General features: G+C 43.4%; 1 protein-coding gene across 1 annotated transcript; it reads right to left on the bottom strand.

Moving 5' to 3' along the window:
• Positions 1-18,064: 18,064 nt before the first annotated feature.
• On the bottom strand, positions 18,065-21,380 carry LOC133385143 (trefoil factor 3-like). The gene is made up of 3 exons (XM_061627565.1): positions 21,299-21,380; positions 19,245-19,391; positions 18,065-18,266 (listed from the first exon to the last, which is right to left on the bottom strand). The coding sequence occupies exons 1-3, from the start codon at positions 21,363-21,365 to the stop codon at positions 18,253-18,255; spliced, it is 228 nt and encodes a 75-aa protein (XP_061483549.1). The 5' UTR covers positions 21,366-21,380; the 3' UTR covers positions 18,065-18,252.
• Between the last annotated feature and the right edge of the window lie 3,175 nt (positions 21,381-24,555).

The following is a 24,555-nucleotide window of genomic DNA, read 5'->3' as shown; positions in this document are numbered from 1 at the left end:
ACAAATGTGAATCAATTTTTGTGTCTGTCATAGTGCTGTGAGTACTGTCACACAGCTAAAGATGGAAGGGCCTGTCAGCTATGGTTTCTGAGTATCTCATTTTTCTAATATTAAATTCAGTTCTCCACATTTCTGCAGGAATTTGCCATTTTCTTTTTTAAAAATCCTCATGAAAATTCTTCAGCATTTTAGTGTGAATTTAGTGTGAATTTCTCTTAATAAACATTTTTGTACACAGTTTTGACTAATGTACACATTTTTGCAACCAATTATCCTAATATAATGCATTTTTGTATGTTATTTTCACTAATATATTTTATGCACATTTTCCCCAAATAAATGCATTTTTTAAAACATTCTTTGGTTGCAGAACTGCATTGCAAAATTTGGATAAGTGCAAATTTTGAAGGATGGGTGTATTTTGGTTCTCATATTGTTTCAGAAAGTTTGAATATGATGGATTCTGCTTTGAATGTGAACTGAATCAAATTTCTGCCCCATCTCTACACATAGTTGATGAGGTTTCTGGGCTGTACTGCTTTACACTATAAGCAGGAGCTTACTTTATATTGTGGGTAGCTTGAAGGCTCCAAAAGGAAGAGGAAGGAAGGGTCCTACAGAGCAGAGAGAAGCTTTCCCATGCCAGTGCTCAACTACTTTTACAGAAAAGCTCCTCCCCCACACCATGAAATACAATGTAAATTTGATCTTCTGCAACAGTGATTAGTCTCTCTTTTCCCTCGTCTATAATGAATTTGTTTACTATCTTGTCTCTACCTTTTTGAGTTTTAGAAGTATGACACAGAATAGGAAGGGCACAATGTAATCACAATTAAGCTATTTTGAGTCCCAAAAAATCATGTATTTCTTTTAAGCTTAACCAAGCTCACACACGTTTGCTCACATTCATTCCTTATTACTTTTCTCTCTTCCTCACTTCTCGGCCTCCATCCCTCCATTTATAAGCTCCTTAAGGGCAGGTACTTGGCAGTTTTTGTTAATGGACCTCTGTAAAGTGCCACATCTGTTTGTGGTGCTGTCTAAATAATACCTTATAATAATATTCCTGACAGACTTTCTGTGTATCGCTTTCTACAGGGTTGGGAGGCTTCCCCTCCCGCATCCAACTGCTGAAGCAGGTTCCTAAGTGTTGCAGCCTATTTCCTCCCAATATTATTGGTTTTGTTTGATTTCTAGAAAGCAAACAAAAGTGGGGAAAGGCTTTTGATATGAAATATTCTAAAAACCAAAGGGAAATTATTTTTACTTCAATATCTGAAACTTTGCCTCCTATAATTGTAAGAGTTTTTTTCTTTCTTTCTACAAGATGCTCTATCATGGGCCAGCACCAGGTTTGAGGAAGCCTTGTGCAGGATGCCCTCCAGAAAGCCCATCCCAGCAGCACCCTGAAGCTCTCCCAAGCTTATCAGGAGGCAGATAAATGTAGGGTGGTGGTGGATAGCAACAGGTATGGGCGATGATGCCAAAAGCAGTGTAGCTTCACCTACTTGGAACTCCCTGAGATCGGGCCTGCGAAGAGAAGTGCCAGATGAGACAGCTGCAGCCATCTTCATTATTCCCAATGCGTCTGGGCCCCACCCCCAGTGTGGATGCTTGGATGACCACTGGTGATTATGAAGATGGCAGCTGCAACCACCTGGCCAGCACTTCTCTTCACAGTGCTGGAGTATAATTTTTAAAAGAAATTAAGGGAGGCCAGTGTCAGCTACTAGGTGTTTATTCTGGGCCTGGCTGTATTAGTGTTATATGAACCCTGTAAGGCAGAAGACATATAATTTACAAATGCAATCCCATGCATGCCTGGTGAGAAGTAAGTCCCATTGAGTTCAATGGCACTTACTCCCAGGTAAGTGTGTATAAGATTATATCCAGGCAGAGCAATCATATACTCTAGTTATGCTTGGACTCAAGATGTACTGCCATATCCTAGACATGCTCAACCAGAGAGGGGGGGGATACACAACCAGAAAATACAAAAATGGAATTAGAACTGTAAATACAGCCCACTTTCACTGGAAACAGTGCTAGCGGCAACCAGTCAGTGACTGTGCTGACACACTGGCATGCCAAATATGGAGCTGCTGGACGTTAAGATCAAGAGAGGCTGCTGCTTTTGATCTTGCAAACGGACTATCACCCACACTGGTTTCTATGCCAGGGTGGGAAGACTTACACCAGGAGCTTCCATCTGAAGTTACACCTTTCAGACTATACAGGCGAGAAGCCCTATTATTGAAATTGAGTTGCCTCTACCTTATTGTTTAGTTTTTACTGTTTAGCCCTTCAATGTTTTGATGTTTTATATGTTTTTGCTTTGTACGTCTCTCAGAGTGGCCGGGTAACCAGCCAGATGGGCGACTAATAAATTGAATAAATAAATAAATATTTCCTCCAAAAAGCTTTTCCTCATTTTGTCTCACAACAACCTTGTAGGGAAGGGTGAGCTCAGAGATAGTGACTGGCTGAAGATCACCTTTTAAGCTTCATGGCTTAATGGAGATTTGAACTTTGGTCTTTCCAATTCCAACCCAACACTCAAGCTACCATAGTGCCTCTCTCAACATTACTTAAATAACTTCTCATACTGTATTGTCATGTTCCCATTTTCTTTTGTATCTTTAATCTGTCCATTTTCAGCTTGCTCTAGAGTTTTAGATACACTATTAAACTTAAACCAACACATCTAAGACAATTTAATCAATCCTATGCACACTTACTTGGGAGTAAGCCCCTTTGAACTCAGGGGATCACATGTGAGTAAGCCCACATTCACATCATTTATTTATTCCACTATTATTCCACTTTAAACAGTCATGGCTTCTCCCAAAGAATCCTGGTAAGTGTAGCCTGTAAAGGGGGCTGAGAGTTGTTAGGAGACCCCTATTTCCCTTATAGAGGCAAAACCTCCAGAGTTCTCTGGGAAAAGAGACCGACTGGGAATCCAATCTGGGAACTACTGTAGCTCTATGAGGGGAATAGGGGTCTCCTAACAACTCTCAGCAACCTTCACAAATTATACTTCCCGGGATTATTTGGGGGAAACCTTGACTGTTTAAAGAGGAGTAACTGCAGAATAAATGTATGGGGTGAATATGGCCTCAATATGCAGAGGACTGCACTGGACATAATGTTAATGCTTTTTCTTAACTGTGGGTTTCAAAGATAACTGAAGCAAAGCCTCATATACAATAAACCCACAGATCTTTTCAGTCCTTTTCATCAGTCAGAGGCAGAATAGGATCACAATGTGTTAGAAAACTTTCAGGGCATGTTGTTTTCATTCAAGTACACATTTTTCAAAAATTAAGTTCTGGTCAACACAATATTTTTCTCTGTACATGAGTAATCTTCACCTGTCCTTAGCCAAATCTGTAGCCTGCACTCATATGGACAGCTCCAGTACACAAACTGTCAGTACAAGAACAGCGCTGGCACCAATCTCTATTTTTGGCAACATTTTTTTCTAGCCTCTGTTATCGCAGGAATAACGTTCCTGCATTTTTGCAAGGGGCGAGTTTGCCGCCACCCTACTTCTGGGAAGACTCGGGAAAGTTCGAGAAAAATTTGTAATTGGTCAGGTGGTGCACCTTGACCAATTGGGAAAAGGTTTGAGCAGCTATATATAGCCTGCTCCTCCCTAAGAACGGACCTTTTTTGCCTTGCGGCACGCTGTGAAAAAACTTGTGACCGCGATCTTTCAGCTCATTGTGTTACCCTTGCTCCTGAGTTGTCACTGGTGATCGTATCAACTTTCTGGTTTTCTGGTTTCTTTTTTTTTTTTTTGTCCTTAGTCCTCTCTAACTGTTTGGTGGGCCGTATTGGGTGGGGGGGGTTCCTTTAACGCCAACCCCACCCCTTTCACCCCCTCCCCCCCTCCTTCATCGGCAGTCCCTATGCATTAGCTGGGATCAGGGGCAGGTGGCGTTCTCCCTGCCCTCCAACGTATAATATATACAGTGTGGTGTTTTTACCGCAGGAGCTGTGAAGCGAGGGGTAGGGCCGTCTCTTCGGCTCACGTAAACTACTTGCAGGCCAGTGCCGCGATTGATTGCGGCAGCCTGTGCTACGTTTGTGTCTCTGCCGGGTAGCGTGTGCGGGGCGGCTTTTCCTCTCCGTCCGCTGCCACAATAGTCACGTCATGCCGCCGGACCTCCTGGCGCTGTGTTGATTTGCGGCCCCGGTGTGTGTTGTTTTCGGCGCTTCTGAGGCACTGCTCAGCGCCTAGATCGCCACCAGGTCAATTTTATTTTCCCTCCTTTCCTCCGGATCAGCTGTGAGGTGGGCACAGGAGGCTTGTCAAGTCAGTCCACTGCCCATAAGGGCACAGCGTCTGTCTGCCTCGATATCATTGTTTGAATTTCCCGCCTCTCGGTAGCATTGTTCTGCGTTCCTGACTCAGCCGGGAGCAGGTGAGTTTGGGTGAGGCTGGGATTGAATTGCTCCTGTTGTTTTACTTAATTATTAAGTTAACCATCTACCCATTTGATTGATATATATATATATATATAAATAATAATAAAAATAAAAATAAAATAAAATAATAATAATAATAATAAATATAAATATAAAAAGAAATAAAAATAAAAAGAAAGAAAATTGATTGACTTGTAATTGATTGGTAATTTTCATTAATTACACACACACACACACACACATATATATAATTATAATTAACAAACAAACAAACAAAGGAAATTAATTTAAGTTAAAATAATCCATAGTTCTCTTCTCTTTTATTTAATTTCATTAGTTAAGCTATATAAATAATTAATTACAATTTAGTGATATTGTTTCTGTATATAAATAAATTTAATTTAGAGATATATATATAACTACTACAAATATTTGAATTGATTCAACCTTTAAATTACCCCACCCCCATTTTAAGTTCCTTGCGCATTAATTGATTTGGCCACTTGGGTGGTGTCTGTGATTTCTTTCTTCGCCTCATAAGGTTGTTGTTGACTCAGTTCTGGGTACTTTTGTAAAGGCGTTTTGTCTGCATTGCATATTGCTGATAATTGTTGTTGTTCTTGTTGTTGTTGTTAATATTGTTAAGTTTCGCTGGAATTCATCATGCCACCGAAGAAGGCTCAACAAAAGAGAGGGGTTCGAGTGGTGAAGCAGGCGACTAAGCACCCCCCATCGCGGCAGGAGTGCCTGTCCTCAGATGAAAAAGAGGATATGGGGATGATTTGTGCTTTGGTTGCAAGGGTGGAGGCCCTTGAGGGAGAGCGCAGGCGTCCTTCAGAGCCAGGGGCGGGGCCTAGCACCGCACCTCCAGGTAAGAAGTCGGCCCGCTTGGTGGCTAAGGCAACTAAATCAGGCATTCTTTCTGATTTGGTTGCCAGAATCGGTGTTCTTGAAGCGGCAGCACCCGGAGATGATTCCACCGTTCCGGCTGTACCAGTCTGCACATCGGTGGCACCTTTGGCATCCGTTTCTTCCCAATTTCCAGTCTCCACTGGTGCTGGTCTTCCCCAAGAACAATTGCATCCGCTACAACCTGGCATTCAAGCTCCTTCTACGGTTCCTTCCGGGGTAGCCACAACAGCAGTGGTTGCGTCTCCAGCTGCCTATGCGGGTGAGTGGTGTGTACCATCACATTCTTCTGCTACACAGGTCCAGCAGACACAACAGTTTTCTGCAGCTCCTCAGACGCTAGGTGGAGCACAGCAATCATTAGTTTATATGGGAGGTGTTTTAGTTCCACAGCAGCCTGCACTTCCTTGGCACACTGCAGCAGTAACGCCCTGGCAGCCGTCCGTGGCTTCAGCTAGTACATCTGCCCTGGCGTGGTGAATATATCGATATATTCACACTCCTTTTTCGGGAATCTGAAATAAAGCCCAGAGGGTTCGGATCCAAATGAGCGTGAGGTAGCGATAAGAAAGAAAGTTGATCTCATATGGCCTAATTAGCTTAATGCGTTTACTGTGTATATGGGTGTAGTGACTCAGGTTTATCCATCCAGGGCCATGTCCCTGATTAAATATCAGGACATCATTCATAGGGCCTTTAGGGAATTCTCTGGGACCGCTTGGTTGCGGTACGATGAGAATTTTAGGCAAAGGGCGGCCTTGGACCCCATGCTTCGCTGGGATGTTGAACATCCTGGTCTTTGGCTGAGTTCTGTGACTTCAGCCAGACCCTCATTGGGAGACAGAGCCGATAGTGGGCAACTTTTGGTGCATGCGCAGACTTCAGCCTCCTGTTCCAGCCAGGGCTGGCAGCGGGTTCAACCCCCTCAGGTCTGTTGGACCTTCAACAGTACTGGACGCTGTTACAGGCGCCCGTGTTGGTTTAGGCATGCATGTGGACTCTGCGGTGGCACTTGTGATGTTCCTATATTAATGTATATATGGTAAGTGTTGTTGTTTTAGAAGATACATGGTAAGTGGAGTGAGAGAGGGGGAGTGAATGGGCAGTAGAATGCGAGATGATTGGCTGAGTGTTTAAAATGGCTGAATGTATAAAAGGAAGAGTGAGAGTGGAATAGAGGGGAAGAAGAGAAAGAGTGGATTGCTTGGTGGGGTTTGAGAGAGTTGTTTGCCAGGAGAGAGTGAAGAAGGAGGGGGGTGGAGTTCGGATTAGTATTGAGTAAAACCATATGCTTATGTGCCTTAAGAAGAAATCTTGTTAATCTTGTTAGCTTTGTTATCTTTAATAAATACTTAATTTGGTTTACCAAAGGCCTGATCCTTGGCTGGGGTTTCACAGACCAGAAGGGAGGGTAAGGTAATGACCAAGGCTGAAGGGGAACTGTAACAAATGGTGGCAGCGGTGAAGAGAATAACAATACCAGTATTCAGAGTCTCTGGGAATACTAGTATTAGGACATGACTGGTGGTTGCCTAGCAGGGGGATCTGTTGAGATCTGTGCTAGAGCGGGGAGAGAAATCATAAGAGAGTGCGGTCCGGACTGGTGGAGTCCCTGGTGGTGCCTAGTGACAGGCAGTAGCCACGCGCAGGTAGGAACCTGACAGGGAGAGCCAGGGAAGGACGCATCACATGTGGTGGTAGCGGTGGGATACGAACAACAGAGAATCCAGATACGAATACTAGAGAATCCAGAACAGTGGTGTGGCAAACAGAAATAACAAAACAAGATTTCTTGTGAGAGTGACTGGCAAAGAGTGTGTGGCAAAGAGTGAGTGAACTCAAACACCATGGCTGAATACATAAAAATGAAAAGAGAGGAGCTGGTGGAGAAGTGCATAACATTCAATTTACCTCACGAGGGTAAAGGGGTAGATGAATTGAGGGTAGCACTTATAGGATTTGTAACTGGCCAGCAAAAACAACCTGTCAGGGAAGAGACCCCAGAAGGATATTTAAGCAATCCCGCTTATATAGAGTACTTGAGAGAGAAGTTAAGATGGGAGGCTGAGGAAAAAGACAAGCAGAGGGAGTTGGAAGCTGAGAGATTGAGGATGGAAGCTGAGAGATTGAGGATGGAAGGTGCAGAGAAGGAAAAACAGAGGGAGTTGGAAATTGAGAGAATGAGATTGGGGTTTGAGGAGAGGGAGAAGCAACGAGCATTGGATGCTGAATTACAAGTAGAAAAGTTAAAATTTGATAGAGAGAAATTTCACTCTGAGGAGACAAGGAAAGACAGAGATGGAGCAAAAGTAAAAATTACTCCAAAGGACTTTGCTGTCTATGAGCCTGGTCAAGATCCTCAAATTTACCTCAGCACCTTTGAAAAAGCAGCTCAGTTGTGGGGGCTACCTGAAGATACATACATGCAGTATTTATCAAACCTGATTAAAGGGGAATTGGCTGAGGTATACCAATATTTCCCCTCAGACAGGCCCGTCACCTATGCTGAATTCAAAGAAGCAGTGTTTAAAAGATTCAGACTGGGGCCTGATCATTTTAGAAAGCTTTTCAGAAACTGCCAGATACAGACAGGGAGGTCTTTTGTGGAACTGGGAGCAAAGTTGATGGATATATTTGGAAAGTGGATGAGTAGTGCCAAAGCTCAGCCAGTGGAAGAGGTGAAAAGCCTCATGATACTGGATCAATTATACCATCAGTTACCACCAGAAATAAGGCTCCTGGTCAAAGACCGTTCCCCTACATCTGTGCAGGAGACCGCAGAGATGGCGGATCACTTCACCTCCAATAGAACTGGCTGGGTGGGGAAAACATCAAGAGAGTTTAAACCCAGACCATATAGTGCTGGCAGAAGGGATGTGGTACCACAGCGAGTGAGTCCTCCATTAAAATCTGAAGGGCACAGGACACCCCAGAGTGGATCTGTGTACCCTAAAAGTGAGGAGAAATTATGCTACAAATGTGGTAGACCGGGGCACCTACATTTTCAATGTGAGGTTGCCAACCCCATTAGTAATCCTGCTCAGACAAGGGCAGTGAAAACAGAGCCCAAGGCTTTAGAAGCAGCGAAAAAGGTTCAGTTTTGCCAGATAAACTGGACAGAAGTAACAGACCTGGATTCAAGTCTGAGAGAGGAAGTGAGTGTACAAGGGGCAACTTATTGGGCATTGCTTGACACTGGTGCCGCTCAGACGTTACTGAGGCCAGATTTAATAAAATCTGAAGAAATATTACCTCAGGAAACAGTGACTATCCAAGGAGTGAGGGGTCAACCAGAGAGTTTGCCTGTGGCCCTAGTGAAAATGGAATGGAGAGGCCGAAAGGGCCAATATAAAGTAGGCATTAATGCCCAGCAACAAGAACCAGTAATACTGGGAAGGGATGTAATGGGCCCCCAAGGAAAGATCTGTGTAGTGACCAGACAGCAAATTGGCAGAGAAAAAGAAGCCATATTAAGGGGGGCTGAAACAAACAGGGTGGAATCTGTTAACCAGCCTCAGGTCACCATAGCAACCACTAGCAGGCCTGCTGAAGGAGACAAACTGTATCAAGTAGTCTCTGGGGAAGAAGCAGATCAATTCAGGGAAGAGCTGCATAAAGATATAAGTCTGAAGCAGATAAAGGAACAAGCGCTGACCCAACAGATTCCTTTCACTGACAAACTGAGGAATCAAGTTGTGTGTGAGAATGGGATTTTATATAGACTGTGGATGCCCGCTGAGAGAAAGGATGAATGTGAACCAGTGAAACAAATGATGGAAGTGGTGAAAGAGAATCTCAGTCAAGCTCAGCAGAAGCAAAGTTACTGGTATGACAGAACAGCCAGAGAACGTGTGTATGATGTGGGAGATATGGTTATGGCGTTCATACCCAGGAAACATGACAAATTACAGGCTAACTGGGAAGGACCATATACCATCAGAGAAAGGCTTGACACAGTGACATATGTAATCACCACAGACCAATTAAACAAAAGCAAAGTGGTTCATGTAAATATGTTAAAGCCTTACCATACCAGGGATGCAAAGGTGTTGCAAGTTACCTTATTCCCTGAGGGAAGTGGGCCTGAACTTCCAGATTTGGTACAGGAAAGCAAAGACAAAGGAGGAGTAGATCAAGTGGAATGGTCAGAGGAGGTGAAGGAGGAAGTAAAAGAGGAGATTCTGAGAGTTTTGAAAACCTATAGGAATCTCTTTAGCAACAAACCTGGCCGAACCAGTATAGTTATACATTCCATTGATACTGGAGATCATGCCCCAATCAGATCTGTTCCGTACCGTGTGAATGGGAAAGTTTTGAATGAGATCAAAAAGGAGGTGGAAGAGATGCTGGAATTAGGAGTGATCAGGGAATCCATCAGTCCCTGGGCCTCAAGTATTGTCCTGGTTCCGAAAAAAGATGGAACGACAAGGTTTTGCATTGATTATCGGCTAATCAATAAAATTACTGTCCCAGATGCGTATCCTATGCCTAGGGTAGACGCTATGTTAGAGTTATTGGGGGCAGCAACCATTATCTCTACACTAGATCTCTGTAAAGGATTTTGGCAAATGGAACTAGATGAGCAATCCAGAGCCAAAACTGCCTTCAGTACACCAGATGGGTTATATGAGTTTGTGACCTTACCCATGGGACTAAGGAACTCACCAAGTTCATTTCAGAGGCTAATCAATACTGTGTTGCGAGGCATGTCAGATTTTGCAGTGGCCTATATCGATGACGTGGCCATTTTTAGCAAGTCGGTGCCTGAGCATGTCCAACACCTGACAACAGTATTGGAGGCCTTAAGAAAAGCAGGCCTCACAATAAAAGCTAAGAAATGCCAGTTTGGACTAAAGGAAGTAATCTATTTAGGACATAAGGTGGGGAGTGGGAAAATCACCCCCTTATGGAGCAAGGTGGAGGCAATACAAGCGTGGCCGATCCCCTTAACCAAAAAACAAGTAAGGGCATTTCTGGGTGTGGCTGGATTTTATAGGAAGTTTGTGAGAAATTTTGGGGAAATAGCAACCCCCTTGCATGAATTAACAAAGAAGAAGTGTTCTGAGCGTGTGGTATGGACGGATGAATGTCAGAAGGCTTTTGATCTACTGAAGCAAGCCTTGTGCCAAGGACCCATATTAATAGCACCAGACTATGAGAAACCATTCATCGTGGCTACAGATGCGTCGGATCTCGCGCTGGGAGTCGTCTTGCTGCAGGAGAGAGAAGGCACCAGACATCCAGTGGCGTACCTGAGTCACAAGCTGACGCCGAGGGAGAAAAACTATTTGTCGGTCCAGAAGGAGTGCCTAGCGGTCGTGTGGGGACTGAACAAGTTGCGCCCATACGTGTGGGGACGAAGATTCACAGTGACTACGGATCATCGAGCCTTGTTATGGTTGCAGACTATGAAAAACCATAACACTATGCTGCAGAGGTGGTCCTGGGCCCTACAGGACTATCAAGTGGACTTCCAGTTCATCAAAGGCAAGGACAATGTACTGGACGATGGACTTTCCAGGCAAGTGGCTGGGACTGCAGTGACGTGACCAGACAGAGGAACAAAGAAAGGCATTTTCCCCATAGAGACTTTTATTTGTTAACGCGACGTATAAATCCTGGAACAGGAATAATACTCTGCTGTTGTTTAAGGGGGGGGAAATGTGATGTTCCTATATTAATGTATATATGGTAAGTGTTGTTGTTTTAGAAGATACATGGTAAGTGGAGTGAGAGAGGGGGAGTGAATGGGCAGTAGAATGCGAGATGATTGGCTGAGTGTTTAAAATGGCTGAATGTATAAAAGGAAGAGTGAGAGTGGAATAGAGGGGAAGAAGAGAAAGAGTGGATTGCTTGGTGGGGTTTGAGAGAGTTGTTTGCCAGGAGAGAGTGAAGAAGGAGGGGGGTGGAGTTCGGATTAGTATTGAGTAAAACCATATGCTTATGTGCCTTAAGAAGAAATCTTGTTAATCTTGTTAGCTTTGTTATCTTTAATAAATACTTAATTTGGTTTACCAAAGGCCTGATCCTTGGCTGGGGTTTCACAGACCAGAAGGGAGGGTAAGGTAATGACCAAGGCTGAAGGGGAACTGTAACAAATGGTGGCAGCGGTGAAGAGAATAACAATACCAGTATTCAGAGTCTCTGGGAATACTAGTATTAGGACGTGACTGGTGGTTGCCTAGCAGGGGGATCTGTTGAGATCTGTGCTAGAGCGGGGAGAGAAATCATAAGAGAGTGCGGTCCGGACTGGTGGAGTCCCTGGTGGTGCCTAGTGACAGGCAGTAGCCACGCGCAGGTAGGAACCTGACAGGGAGAGCCAGGGAAGGACGCATCACAGCACTCACCCCAGTTCCACTTGCCAGAGAGCCCGTCCGGCTCGCCGGGGATCAGGGGAACAACAACAACCTAAACATGGATCTGGCAACAGCGGCAGTACGTCGCAAGGCCAGTAGCCCTATTAGGTTGCTTCCCCTAGCGAGATTATTGAATAGCTATCCCAATAGATCTGCGGCTAGATGCCTTTGGTATGGTTTTTCAGAGGGTTTTCATATTCCTTTCGAAGGCCCGAGGGTTCCCACTTCCCCTGCCTACCAGCCTTCTGTTTTGGCTCTGGCTCCTGTAGTTCTCAAGAAAATAAATAAAGAAATAGCTGCTGATAGGATTTCTGGCCCTTTTATTTACCCTCCCTTGTCGAATTTGAGGATTTCTCCTATCGGTATAGTTCCCAAGAAACAGCCAGGTGAATATTGCCTTATTCATAATTTGTCTTTCCCAAAAGGTGCCTCTGTTAATGATGGTATTTCATCATTATATACATCAATTCGATATACTTCCTTTGATGAGGCTGTTAAGGTAGTCAGGAAGGCTGGAAAGGGCGCTTTGATGGGGAAGTGTGACATAAAGTCTGCATTTCGATTGCTCCCAGTGCACCCTGGCGATGTTGATTTATTAGGTTTTCGTTTTCAAGGCCAATATTATGTAGATAGGGCAATGCCTATGGGATGCTCCGTGTCCTGTGCTGCATTTGAGACTTTTAGCACATTCCTCGAGTGGGCCTTAAGGACAAGGGCTGGTTCTTCCTTGTCTGCTCATTATTTGGACGATTTTTTGTTCATTGGCCCTGCAGGCACTTCTCATTGTCTGCATTTGATGCGAACTTTTGAGGAGTTAACTATGGAATTGGGTGTCCCTTTAGCTCCCGAAAAGTCTGAGGGCCCTTCTACTTCCCTTTCATATTTGGGGATTCTTTTGGATACGCAGTCCCAGTCTTCCAGTCTGCCTCAGGATAAGTTGCTCACATTGAGGCAGAGATTACGCTCAGTTTTGACTTTGAAAAAGGTCACACTTGCTCAGTTGCAAGAGCTTCTGGGTCATTTAGTTTTTGCTTCTAAAGTCATTTCGCCAGGTAGGGCATTCCTTCGTCGTCTCTGTGACGCTATGAAGGGAGTTCGTTCTCGTTTTCATCTTATTAGGGTCACGTTGGGAATGAGAGAGAATTTCAAAATGTGGCTTACTTTCTTGCATAATTACAATGGCCTCTCCTTCTGGCGTGAGGACTTATTGCTGGAAGCTGAGCTGCAAGTACATTCCGATGCTGCAGGTGGCATTGGTTTTGGTGTAATTTTTAGATCTCAGTGGTGCGCTGAGAGATGGCCTTCGGAGTGGCTAGCTTCTGGGCTTACTTCAAACATGACCTTTTTGGAATTCTTCCCAATTGTGGTGGCAGTCTATATTTGGCCTTTGGCATTCCAAAATCGCACTGTGCGTTTCTGGTGTGATAATTTGTCCACAGTGTGTGTGGTCAATACCCAGACTTCAAAATCGCCTCAGGTGATGCGCCTGGTGCGGGCCTTTGTATTGCAATGCTTGCGTTTTAATATATTATTTGTAGCTCGCCACGTTCCGGGATTACAGAATTGTGTTGCTGATGCTCTCTCCCGCTTACAGATGGCACATTTCCGGGAACTGGCACCAGGAGCAGCTCAGGATTCAGTCCCGGTCCCTTCCTTCCTGTGGAGCCTTGGGAATTAGAAGTTGGGGCCGCCATAGCCTCTGCCCTTGCTCCCAACACTCAGAGAGCGTATCAACGTGCTCTTGGAACATTCCAGGCTTTTCGTGCCAGTAGTGCTTTGCCTTCTGTATGGCCTATTCCTGTATCACATTTGCTGCAGTTTATGTTATATTTAAAAGGGCAAAATAATTCTGTTTCTACCATCGCCGGACACCTGTCTGCGCTGGCCTTCATTTCTAAGGCAAGAGGATTGCAGGATCATTCTGTAGATTTTAGGGTCAGAAAGGTCCTTCAGGGTTGGTCGCGTTCCACCCACAGGCCCGCTGACCGAAGGAGGCCAATCACGCCCGATGTTCTCCTTCAGATCCTGCCATTATTTAGGTCTATGTGCTCATCGCCGTATGAGTCGCACCTGTTCGCCGCAGTAACACTGACGATGTTCTATGGTGCCTTTCGCCCTAGTGAAGTATTGGCTTCCTCAAAGCGTGATGTGTCCTACCGAGCCTTCTGCTTTGGCGATTGCACATTAGGTGCTGACATAGTTAGGCTTTCCCTTCGAGTCTCTAAGACTGATCAAAAGGGCCGTGGCAGTATTATTTCATTGAATGTTTGCCAGGTTCCTGAATTGTGCCCAGTTGCTGCAGTGCGTCTATTTTTGTCTATCAGGCCAGCGGGCCAGCATTACCTCTTTATACATGCGGATGGTTCTGCCCTGACTCAATTTCAATTTTGGGCCGTTGTTCGGCAGGCCTTGTTGGCCAGAGGTCGCGATGCTGGAGTCTATGGGCTGCATTCCTTTCGGATTGGGGCGGCTACGGCCGCTGTCCTCGTAAGCATAAGCATTGAGGATATTCAGGCGATAGGAAGGTGGCGTTCTTCCGCTTTTAAGTCTTATATCAGGTATTGATTCTAATGTGTTGTTCTTTCTTTTCTTAGGTGTGCTGAGCCTTCCAGTGCCTGCGAGGGTCGTCCTGTGTGGCCACTTGATTTTATTTTGGGCCCATCGGAGGGCCTTCTCTACTCTTGCGAGGACACAGCTGCAGCTTTCTGCTAGAGCAACGGTTGGCTGGGAGGCTCAGAGGGGCATGCTTTGGGATGCGCTCATGCCTTTGGTGTGTCATATTATGTCATCAACTAACCTGCCCCATGTGCTGGTGGTTCATTTGGGTGAAAACGACTTGGTGCAGCGGCCAAGTATGGATCTGCTGCTCAAGATCACGCGGGATTTCAATGCACTCATCCAGTCATACCCGGACCTGGTTATAGTGTGGTCTGATATGCTGGTGAGGCATGTTTGGAGGGGTGCACAGCACCCTAACAGAATCAATAGATCCAGAAAGTGGGTGAATAAGAAGGTTAGGAATTTGGTTTTGTCATTAGGTGGGGCTTACATCCCGCATGACAGGATCCGTTTTCATTCTCCGCATTTGTTTCGGGATGATGGTGTCCATCTCTCGGATAGTGGGTGTGATTTACTATTGGAGGATTATAGGTTGGGTTTGGGGGCTCTGTTTTCTTTGGGTTGAGGGGACCAAGCTTCAGCTGATCCCCTCTTGTGGCATCGAATTCGGGCAGGTGAGGTAATTGGGGTTAAAATTGAGGTGGATGAGGCATTTTGGTAAAGGGCACCCCCTGGTGAAACATCAAGGTGTAATGTCTGGTGTGGATCTGGGGAGTGTCCACGTGGGACCAGCTTGCGCATCATGGTGAATGCCTGTACAGTGGGGCCAGGATGCGGAGGTTGGAATCACCTACCTGACTCCAATTGCAAGGAGGGAGAAGTTTTCCCACATCCTTGACTGGGGAGTTGCAGTACGATGTGACTGACTTGCCTCCTGGTTTGGAGGGTCTATACCCTCATAGATAGGTTGAGCCTCACCTGCCCGAAGTATTTGATATTCATTAATTGGCTGATTTGAATTTGATGGATTATGTGTTATATTTTAATAAATATAACATTTCATATATGTGTCACAAGTCTTCTTTGGTGTGGTGGCAATCACTGCTGGAGATATCTATGTACTACACTATCATATATAATGTTGGCATTAGGCCGTACTGCCTAAGGATGTTTTCATCAGGTCTGGAAAGTTACAAGCATGTGTTTTGAGAAGCAGTCTTATCTGTCATGTCTGGCCTGAGAGAGCAGACTTGAAGGTCAGACAGGTTGTCATGGTAACGGGAGATAACAGCTGGGAAAGTTGTAACAGAGTCCATGTGTTGTCGTTCTTCTGAGTTATGCCTCTGAGCTGAGAGGCTGTCTTTTGTGTTTATCTATGGAGAGAGATGTACCAGAAGGGGGGTGACTGAAGAATCTCTACATGTATTTACTCTTAAGCCTCTGGCCTTAATGTCTTTCAATAAAGACTCTTAACATGCTCTGAAGAAGTTTCTTGCTCAACTTAACTCCAACGTAATGTGTTCTGTTTCACACAACAACGCACACATGCCAACATATAATGCTTCTGCAAATGAGTGAACATCTAAACATGGGCTGGGCAGGACTCTTCGCATGTTATTTTAAAAAGAAAGAAAAAGAACACTCTGAAAGACCCCAAATGTCCATACATGTTAAAATGTTAAATGACCTGAACAGTGGTTTGAATTGTTCACTCCTGAATCACTATGATTTTTGTAGAACCAACTGTTGCCAGAGAGCAGCATTCCGCAGCCATTTTGTGTCCCCTCATAAGCACCTCAGCTCAAATGTTTGCATAATTTCTGGAACGTTGGCTGACAAGGATCTAACAAGTTGGACAAAATGCATTTGGCATTTCACCCCCAAACCCTGTATTAAAATTGACAAGGGAGAGTCTCAGCCCTCTATACACTGGCCTGAGACTGCCTAAAATTGTTAATGCTCAGTCACCATCCATTCCTAATCTAATCAAACCCACAGGTGTTTGCCAAACTGAGTAGGGGGAAGTATATAAGCCTTGCCCCAATGTCATTGTGTACACTTCTCATATACACACTCACATACACTCATTCCCCAACTTTCTCCATGTTGCATGGGGAAGATTTACATAGGGATTCTACTCACAATCACTTCAAACCAAGCAGGAATAAGGAAGGAAAGGTAAAACACACTCTGTCTCTTGCTCACTTTCCCATCTCCTTGAAAGATGAAGCAATCAGCACACCGCTGCCTTAGCAACTTCACTTCATACACAGCCTCCCTCCCTCTCATCTCTGGAATTGGCATTTTATTTTCTCTCTCAACAGAACACCATTTCTGAAAAAAGCTCAAATCTTATCGCTGTTGCTTCCTGGATTACAAGGACATTCTGTTCTCCGGACTTTTACCCAAAGTTACTCATGCTGTGTATTTTGGTAAACACTGAGTGACCTAGTTTCTGAGCCAGCTCTACCAAACAGACAGCAGCCTATCCTCTCTCTGGCATAATAGAGTCATGGTCATAGTGGGAAATGGTTCCCCTACTCTGGGAAAACAGCTCCCCTAGCACATTTGATTTAAATTTTCCCCAGTCATCTGTGTCTCCTTCAATATGGAGAAGTACATTGCAGGCAGGCCTAGAGGTATGTGACCAAAGCGTGTGGTAAAGTTACAGAGCTCAACTGAACGATTTACTTAATCTTATCTGGTCTGAGGAAAGGGTTTCCTGCTGGAGCAGTAGAATGATGAAGAAACATTCCACACACGAGATGTGTTATCCTGCCTTAGGGTTAAGGATGGAAAAATCCTTCCATTGTGGTTCTCTCAGTTTCCAATCTTGAATTCAACTCTCCATATTTTGCAGCAATTTGCAATTTTTAAAAAAATCCTCATGAAAATTCTTCAGCATTTTAGTTCAAATTCCTCCTCTCATGCACATTTTTGTATGCACTTTTGACTAATGTACACGTTTTAAAGCAATTTCTCCAAATAATGAATTTTGTATGTTATTTTCACTAATATAGTCATGTTTATTCACACCTTCCCCTAATAAATGCATTTTTGTAAACATTGTTTGGTGGCTATCTGCCTCTCAAAATTCAGATAAGTATGAATTTCAAAGAATGGCTGTTTTTCAGTTCTCATATTGTTTCAGAAAGTGTTAATTTGATAGATTCGGCTTTAAATGGCAACTGAATCAAATTCTTCCTCTATCCCTACTTAGGGTGCTTTGAGGTGGGGTTTAATTTGCAGGTGGGTCATTAAGCTATTACAAACAATAATAGTTTTTTTTAAAAATCAGATTTTCTCCAAAAGGGACAAATCCAGATTAAATTGGAGGGAGGGGAATATAAACTGGCCAAAAAAACCCAGCTTATATACATGAGGAACACTGATCCCAAAATAAACACCTAAATGGAAGCACCCTTAGAGCTGAGTCACATCACTTTCTTTAAAGTGCAAACATCACCATAAAATGACTTTTCCCTTACAATTTTCTTGCAGAAGTGCCCCAGTTCAGAAGTTTCACAATTGCATCTATAACTTTTCATCTTTTCCTTTTAGTAACACTTACGAAAAGTAAACAGAGGCATCATAATCTCCCAAATAAAAAGTGAGTTAAAATGTCAGTTTACAAAATTTGAGAGCAATATTTCTGCATAGTTCATTTCCCCAGTATGTGAGGCACTTACTTCTCATCAAAAGTCTGAGACAGAATTTGCTGTTTTCCAGGGAAAAGAAAGAGTAGAAAAGAAAACATAAATTAAGCACACCACACATTTTTGCTTTGCTTTATTGTTTCAAGAAGGTGCAAAGTGCTGAATAGTAGAGAATCAGAAGTGGTGATCTATATCAGAGTTTAAGTTATTCAGCTAGCCCCAGTATTCTGCAGGATCTCTGCTGTTGCGATTGTCAAGAAACATTGGATCATGATGAATGCCTTGTGTACCGCTTCTTCATGCAGAGAAGTGCTTTCTACCGTTACTGAAGTCCTTCCTTATAACACACACTCTGGATGGAGAAATTGAAAGAATAACATTAGCGATGCAATTCATTTCCTCAGAAAAGCATTTCTCACCTTAAACAATTGTCTTTAAAAGTCTTGCTTTAAACATGATTCATACTGTATACATTTCCCAATGGATAATCATAAAATAAATGTAATTTGCAGTGGTGAGCACAAGTCACTTGGATGCTGCTATCACCTCCTCTTTCCCCTACTAATATCAAGTAAACCAAACCCTGCAATGTGATGTGTGATGTCATTGCAGTGTCCTCCACTTCGCTGGCTGTTGCTTGTGAGTGAGTGGGACATTTGTAACATGGCGATGTCACATTATACATTTTGTTTAGACATTACTCAAATGTATGGTAGGATGGAGATGGGGTGGCCAGATGCAAAAGAGGGCAGACCTCCCACACCTTTAGTAACTGTCATGCAAGCCTCACCTACTGAAATTCCTTCTTCTGTACAAGTATTAAAAGGCCAGGAGCCCTGTCCTCTTTTGTATCTGGCTAGCCTAGCCCCATGCCCTGTCCAGTTCTGACTCACTTACACAAATCCCTAACTATGGGGGATGGGAACCAAAGGTCTCTTCATTTCTGCCTGGAATGTTGTCCTGTAGTTATCCATAATTAAGGTAACAGAAAAAAAAACTTAATTGTACACTTTCTTTGGTAACCTCACTGTACACCGTTTAGAAACCACAGTGTTAAGTGGTATATATAAATTGTTGAAATACATAGATAGTAAATAAAATACCAGAGTACCTTGGAAGAAACTGTTGTGCTGGTCCTGTGCCTGTGCACAATGCTACAGGTAAGGGAAGGAGGACTCAAAACCATCCAATGTGGACTGAGCAAAGTTGTAGAATCTTTTAAACTCTTGCAACCAAACATTCATATTGCACCTGTATGTGCAAGAAATCATGCAGATAACATTTATGTAACCCTGGAGCCCAGAAATGAATTTCAGGTATGGATACTAACCATCTACTGAAATGGGTTTGAAGCACCAAGGAACATCCATCATATTTGAATCAAAGCAACATTGTCTTGCGCTGCATTCAATTTCATCAATGCCTGGGTAGCCACAATTTTCTCTGGATCTTGCCGGAACGTTGCATTGTCCTGAAGCTGTTTAAAGCATGATATCAACAAAACTGTTTTCTTGAGGGAGAATATCAGAGATGCACTTTAAATAAGCACTAAGCACCTTCATAAATTCATGTATTTCCTTGCCTTTTAAATGAAATGATTACTGATATTTAATCTTTTTGTAATCATCACACTACTTACATTAACAGCGAGATAGTTTTTGTTTGGGAGTGGAGAATCTTTGGTCCTCCACATATTGCTGAACTACAGCTCCCATCAGCCCTAGCAAGCACAGCCAATGGTCAAAGATTATGGGAGTTGTGGTTCAGCAACACCTGTCGGGTGAAAGGTTCCCTACACCTGCTTTAGTTCATTGCAAAAGTGACCCTGGCATTTTGATCATTTATTACTTGAATGGACAACCTGGCTCACATAAGCTGTCTCTAACACCCTTTTGTACATCCTTGCCGGGTCTTGCTAGTTTCTCCATGTGCCTGTATCTGTGTGTGGTAAGTTTCCTATCTTCATGGTTCCTGTTGGGATCTGAGATGGTTCTACATTATTATCAACAGCTACAAGAAGAAAAGAAAATAGAAAATTACAACATATATGTTTCATCAGCCCCACAGCACAGAACTAATTCAATATCTCCTCTTGAGATTTCAAAGGAATACCTTGCGATTCTCAACAGTGCCTTGGCATTATCTGCAAAAATTATCAGGTGAGGCTTTCCCGGCCATAGAGATGCAGAAAACTTCCCTAATGCTAGTCATCTTACGCACAATTTCACTAAGCTCCCCCTTCTCATCAAACACATTGGCCTGCATCCAAATTTCCCTTGCTGATTGCAACATTCCTTGCATTATCCCTTTAAATGGCAGAGAGGCGAGTTCCTTGTTTGCCACACACACACCACCCACTGAAGAATGAAAGCACAAGTTTTTGGAGAGGCACCTGACCTCTAGAAAAAAGAACTTATCTCCATCACTTATAATTACACAATGGCCTATTTTTTGAACAACATAAATGTAATGAGGGAAGTCTTGATTGTTAAAGATTATTATGAGGGCAATAATAAGATCAAGATCAAATCGAAAGCCTGATATACCAAGAAATCAAAATTACTAGATTTTTCAGTTTTCAGACAGATATCCAACTAATCATATGATTTTATTTGTAACAGGTATCTGCAGGTATATTTGTTTATGTTACTGAAAAATATCATAATATGGCTTATAATTGAAGTTTTGGTAGGTTTTCAAAATCCCAGCTTTCATCCTTTTCATTTTAGGAACTAATTTTATAGTGTGGGCTGTATGTTTGTTAAAGGAGCTTGAAAATATATGAACAGAGAAGTTTAGAAGCCAGAGAGTACTGGACTGGACATCTACTGTTAGAAGACGCAACATCTACTCACTAACTAGATGGAAAGTCTCAGCATTAATTCCAGTTCAGTTGCATGCCCCTGACTTCTCTCTGTATGAGTAAACCTTTCCACTTCCTAAATACCCCATGTGACTTCTCATGGACTCATTTTTTTAAAAAAGGCAAGAGTAAATGTAGGCAAGCTATTTTTATATTCCAGTAATAAAATAAAACAAACTTTCCAATATTTGCAGATTATTACAGTTACCAAGTTTAGTTTTTATGATTTCAGAATATGCAATTTGGGGCTCAGAATTCAAAATTCTTAAACATTACTAAATAGCTGTCAATGGTGTCCCATCAAGGCTTCAATATCTAGCAAGATATAACAGAAAGCATCTCCATCTTTTTAGAATTGATATTTTGGCTGCAATGCTTACCTGGGAGTAAATACCATTGAACTCATTGAGATTTATTTCCAAGTAGACCTACATAGGTTTGCACTGTTAGCATAGTTTAGTCCCTGCACATTTTGCACATTATATAAATGATAAAGATATACTGAAAATGTGTGCACTTACGCAGCAAGGCATTGCTGAGCCCTACAATTAACGAAATGGTCAAAACCCAGAACATTTTATTTTCCATTGCAGCTTCTATGATCACCCTCTAGGAAAGGAAGATGGAGAATCTGAATGAAAACCACCCAAGAGAGTGTTTTGTTTTATATATTGGCTGCATTTGTTGGCTTGGTTTCATAGAACATTTGCCTAAGGTGGTACTTTTTGGCAACCTGTTCCCTTTATCTTTTTTTTTTTTGATTAAAATAAAGTCATTAACACATTTACCAACATTCTCTGTGGCTGGTCTTTCCTGATAGCAGTTTTTAAAAAAATTTCTTGAAGGCTTGTGCAACAAAGAGGTTTTACATTGTGTTTACCCTTCAGCTGAGTCAACACAAGGCTCCAGCATTTACTTGTTTAAATGTAGCATGGTATGAGAGTGAGCATTGCAATTTCACCCACACCCTACCACACATAGATCTTTCATTGGTGAGCCAGGATAGGCAAGACTATTTACCCAAGCAAGCATTTAGGTCCCTGTTTCTGATGCAAATGTTACATGTAGTACGTGTGTATGGTCTCACAAGAGCTCGTTCCTACACTACTTACATGGCAATTGAGAATACATGTGGACCAGGCCTAATATGCTTAGAAATGTGAATTTCTGGTTCTGTTCGTTTCAAAATCAGTTATTTTTAATTACAAAATGTGCCACTTCTTCCCTAATTCTTTATTTATATATTAAATTTATATCCTGCCCTTCCTCCCAGAAGAAGCCCAGGGCAGCAAACATCTGTAAAACATCTATCTTATCCTTTGAAGATACTTGAGGAGGAGGAGGAGGAGGAGGAGGTGGTGGCTGACTGTGATTATGGTATTTTTTTCCCAGAACTTCTGGATGGCAAGCAACTTTAAATATGTTTTACTCTCCCACTTCTTGGTGGAACTTGGGGACCATCCAATAAAGCTGAATGGGCAAAAGAAAGGCCTTCTCCACACAGTGCTTTTTCATTCCCTGTGTGGCTTTAAAAGAGGACTGGACAAATTTATGGAGGGTAAGCCTATCAGTGGCTACCAGCTATGATGGTGGTGTTCTCCTTAGATGTCGGAGGCAGTGTGTCTCTGAATACCAGCTGCTGGAAATCACAGGTGTTGCACTCAGGTCCTGCTTATCCATAGGCACCTGGTTGGCTGCTGTAAGAACAGGATGCTGGGCTAGATGATCCAGCAGGGCTTTTCTTCTATTCTTCTATTTTGAGACCCCAGTCAAAATGGTTCCCATCAGAAGTTCCTGACAGGCACAGGCATGGAGCTGCTCAGTGTGATGACAGTCATCCACATAGTATATTGGTCCTTTTTGTACCATCACATGTAAGATTTGCTCTATCTTCCATCACCCTCCCCCAACTGCCTTTTTCACAGCTCCTTGGAACAAGCTGTTAGTTAGATCCAGTGAATTTTTAAGAAGAAAGGTTGTCATTATAGACTTGGGCTAAATCACTGTAAACCTTAGAGCCTTGGCTTATGGGGGCTCTAGATCGATCTAAATAAGATATTGTTATGTGCACCCCAATTTACAGAGCGTTGAGAAACTCCATGGGTGTAGTGCATACCCACGTTCTGTTTCCTTGGAATGAAGTCACCAGAGGCTTGTGGAGCTTTTGTGATACATTGTTTTATTTACATTTATATATAGGCTGAGCGTAGGTAAAGAAACGACACTAGCACTATCCCGCACTATCCCGCAGGGATCGGTACTGTCCCCCATGCTTTTTAACATCTACATGAAGCCTCTGGGTGCGGTCATCAGGAGTTTTGGGGTGCGTTGTCATCAGTACGCTGATGACACGCAGCTCTATTTCTCCTTTTCATCCTCTTCAGGTGAGGCTGTTAACGTGCTAAACCGTTGCCTGGCCGCGATAATGGACTGGATGGGAGCTAACAGACTGAAGCTCAATCCAGACAAGACCGAGACGCTGTTGGTGAGTGCCTTCTCTGCTCAGATGGTGGATGTTCATCCTGTTCTTGATGGGGTTACACTCCCCTTGAAGGAACAGGTTCGTAGCTTGGGAGTTCTTTTCGATCCTTCCTTGTCTCTTGAGGCCCAGGTGGCCTCGGTGGCACGGAATGCTTTTTACCATCTTCGATTGGTAGCCCAGCTACGTCCCTATCTGGACAGTGACGACCTCGCCTCAGTTGTTCATGCTCTGGTAACTTCTAGATTGGACTACTGCAACGCGCTCTACGTTGGGCTGCCCTTGAAGACTGTTCGGAAACTACAGCTAGTCCAGAATGCAGCAGCTAGATTGTTGATGCGGACCAGAAGGTCCGCTCATATAACACCTGTTCTGGCCCGTCTGCACTGGCTTCCTATTTGTTTCCGGGCTAGATTCAAAGTGCTGGTTTTGACCTATAAAGCCCTACACGGCATGGGACCGCAATACCTGGTGGAACGCCTCTCCCAATATGAACCTACCCGTACACTGCGCTCAACATCTAAGGCCCTCCTCCGAGTACCATCCCATCAAGAAGCTCGGAGGGTGGTGACTAGAACTAGGGCCTTTTCAGTGGTGGCCCCCGAACTGTGGAACAGTCTCCCCAATGAGGTGCGCCTGGCGCCGACGCTACTATCTTTTCGGCGCCAGGTGAAAACCTTTTTATACTCCCAGGCATTTTAAAGTGTATTTTAACAGCATTTCTGTATTTTGGACGTTGTCTGGTTCTTTTGTTGTTTGTTTTGTTTCTTGATTTATTGTATTTATTGTATTTATATATTGTGCTGGTTTTTATCTTTTTGTACACCGCCCAGAGAGCCTCCGGGCTTAGGGCGGTATATAAATTAAATAAAATAAATAAATAAATAAATAAATATCATAGAATCAATCATAGAATCATAGAACAGTGGAAGGGGCCTATAAGGCTATCAAGTCCAACCCCCTGCTCAATGCAGGAATCCAAATCAAAGCATTCCCAACAGATGGTTGTCCAGCTGCCTCTTGAATGCCTCCAGTGTCGGAGAGCCCACTACCTCTCTAGGTAATTGGTTCCATTGACGTATGGCTCTAACAGTTAGGAAGTATTTCCTGAAGTCTAGTCGAAATCTGACTTCCTGCAACTTGAGCCCATTATTTCGTGTCCTGCACTCTAGAACGATTGAGAAGAGATCCCGGCCCTCCTCTATGTGACAACCTTTCATGTACTTGAAGAGTGCTATCATATCTCCCCTCAGTCTTCTCTTCTCCAGGCTAAACATGCCCAGTTCTTTCAGTCTCTCC

The sequence above is a fragment of the Rhineura floridana genome, chromosome 5 (genome assembly GCF_030035675.1).
Source record: "Rhineura floridana isolate rRhiFlo1 chromosome 5, rRhiFlo1.hap2, whole genome shotgun sequence".
Classification (NCBI taxonomy): Eukaryota; Metazoa; Chordata; class Lepidosauria; order Squamata; family Rhineuridae; genus Rhineura; species Rhineura floridana.
This window is presented reverse-complemented; position numbering and strand designations above follow the sequence as displayed.

Coding starts and splice junctions, on each gene's coding strand:
- LOC133385143 (XM_061627565.1), bottom strand. CDS start 21,365: ATGGAAAATAAAATGTTCTGGGTTTTGACCATTTCGTTAATTGTAGGG. Junction 19,392..21,298: donor GCTCAGCAATGCCTTGCTGC/GTAAGTGCACAC, acceptor TGCTTTAAACAG/CTTCAGGACAATGCAACGTT.